At 37.7% G+C, this 1,664-nt stretch overlaps 1 protein-coding gene across 1 annotated transcript in view; it reads right to left on the bottom strand.

The window, feature by feature from the left end:
• LOC107087943 (ubiquinol-cytochrome-c reductase complex assembly factor 1) overlaps positions 1-1,664 on the bottom strand; it is an 18,254-nt gene that overhangs the window by 7,042 nt on the left and 9,548 nt on the right. The window contains exon 4 of the mRNA XM_015379802.1: positions 805-913. Coding sequence (XP_015235288.1) covers positions 805-913 — 109 coding nt within the window. The remainder of the gene's footprint in view (positions 1-804; positions 914-1,664) is intronic.

Raw genomic sequence — 1,664 nt, 5'->3', positions numbered from 1 at the left:
GAGCCGTTATTTTTTTAAATAAAAAAAAAAAAAGGTCAATTTTAACGTTTTCTTTAGATTACAAAAATAAATCGTAATAAAAATAATCCTATTTATCATGTTTTAAAAATTAAGACCTACGAAAGACTGATTTAAAACATTTTAATACCAAGGCCTTAGTTTTATTTTGAAGAATTCAATGCCTTTTAAGACTTTTTAAGGACCCGCGGGAACCCTGTATTAATATCCAGGTCTGTCTTAGTATCAGGATGTCTAAAAGTTGTTGAAATAATTTAACAAAACACATACATTGTTTTTTCTGAGTTGAAATCGTACCTGAACTACTTTTTCCCAGATCTGTTACGTTTCTCAGAGCAGGAGGCTCGGTGACGGGGGGGGGACACTGCTGCTTCTCAGCAACAGATGATGAACGTTTCACACCTTAAACCTGAACTACACCTTTAGCCTTTAACTCACATAGATGGTATCCCTAGATCAGCGCATCTGAGTCCCTTCTATGTCTCTGATCTGCCTGCTTGATGCCATCAACTTACTAAACTCTAAAGGAGTTTAAACAGCAGATTTCAGCTCAGCAATATTAGAGCACTTCCATGTAAATCATTATATCATATCCGTTATTTGTCAATTGCTTTATGACAAATCTGCTTTCTACATTTCAGATTTTTTTTTTTTTTAAATCCATCTATTTATGTTTGCTGTGAGCTAATCTGTTTAAGATTTCTTCCTGTTAAAGAAGAGTTTTCCTCTCCACTGTCGCTGCATGCTCGGTATGAGGGATTGCTGCAAAGTCTGGACCCGACTCACCCCCATTATTTTGCTCCTCTGCTCCACGTCCTCCCACATGGAGTGGACGATGTAACGGCACATGAACTTCCCCTCTCTGCCCTCCTGACGCATCCGCACCAAGCACATCCTGCCAGGAGGAGAACAACCAACCGTGAGACCCAATGTTAGAGAAAACCAGCTTGGTCCAATCATCTTTTTCAGGCTGCTTGTGTGAAAATGAAGAGCATCAAACATTCAGTCAGAAATTCAACTCAAAGTTATTATTTATTATCAGAAGCTGAATCTACAGCTGCTAAAGGAAAACAATTTTGTCTCAAAGAGAAACCTAATATAAAAACATCTCAGAGGTGGAAAAACTTGACTTGGAATGCTTCCCTCCCTCCATCTCCCCCTCTGGCTGGGCAATTAATTGCGTTTGCAATATAATCACAATTTAAACACAACTTTCAGATTATAGAGGCACCCAATTTAATAACACTACATTTAAACACAGTAAGACACTAAATTTCTAACTCCAGCCATTCAGGTTGCAGTAAAGTGCTTGTAGGGTGTTTGTCGTCACATAGAAATGGAGATATAGTTGAGGCAGATCCATGCATGCAAGTAGAAGTCATAACTTTTTCACACAAAGGTTACAGTAAAGTCTTGCAATAATGGACTCAGGACAAGCAAGCTTTCAAAAATGGAAAGTTTGGACAGAAACATTTACAACCTTTTGGTTATTGCAAAGGAAAATTTAGATAAAAATCGCAAATATTGGTTAAAATTAAATGCAGTTTTGAGTTTTGTTCAGCCTTAGAACTAACCCAGAACACCACTTCTCCCTGAACCGATATTAACCTCTATTCCATCCTATCGTCTCCTTCTAGGTGTGAAAA

The sequence above is a fragment of the Cyprinodon variegatus genome, unplaced genomic scaffold, assembly GCF_000732505.1.
Source record: "Cyprinodon variegatus isolate N-32 unplaced genomic scaffold, C_variegatus-1.0 Scaffold200, whole genome shotgun sequence".
Lineage (NCBI taxonomy): Eukaryota > Metazoa > Chordata > Actinopteri > Cyprinodontiformes > Cyprinodontidae > Cyprinodon > Cyprinodon variegatus.
The sequence above is the reverse complement of the archived record's forward strand: the minus strand, read 5'-3'. Positions and strand labels throughout refer to the sequence as shown.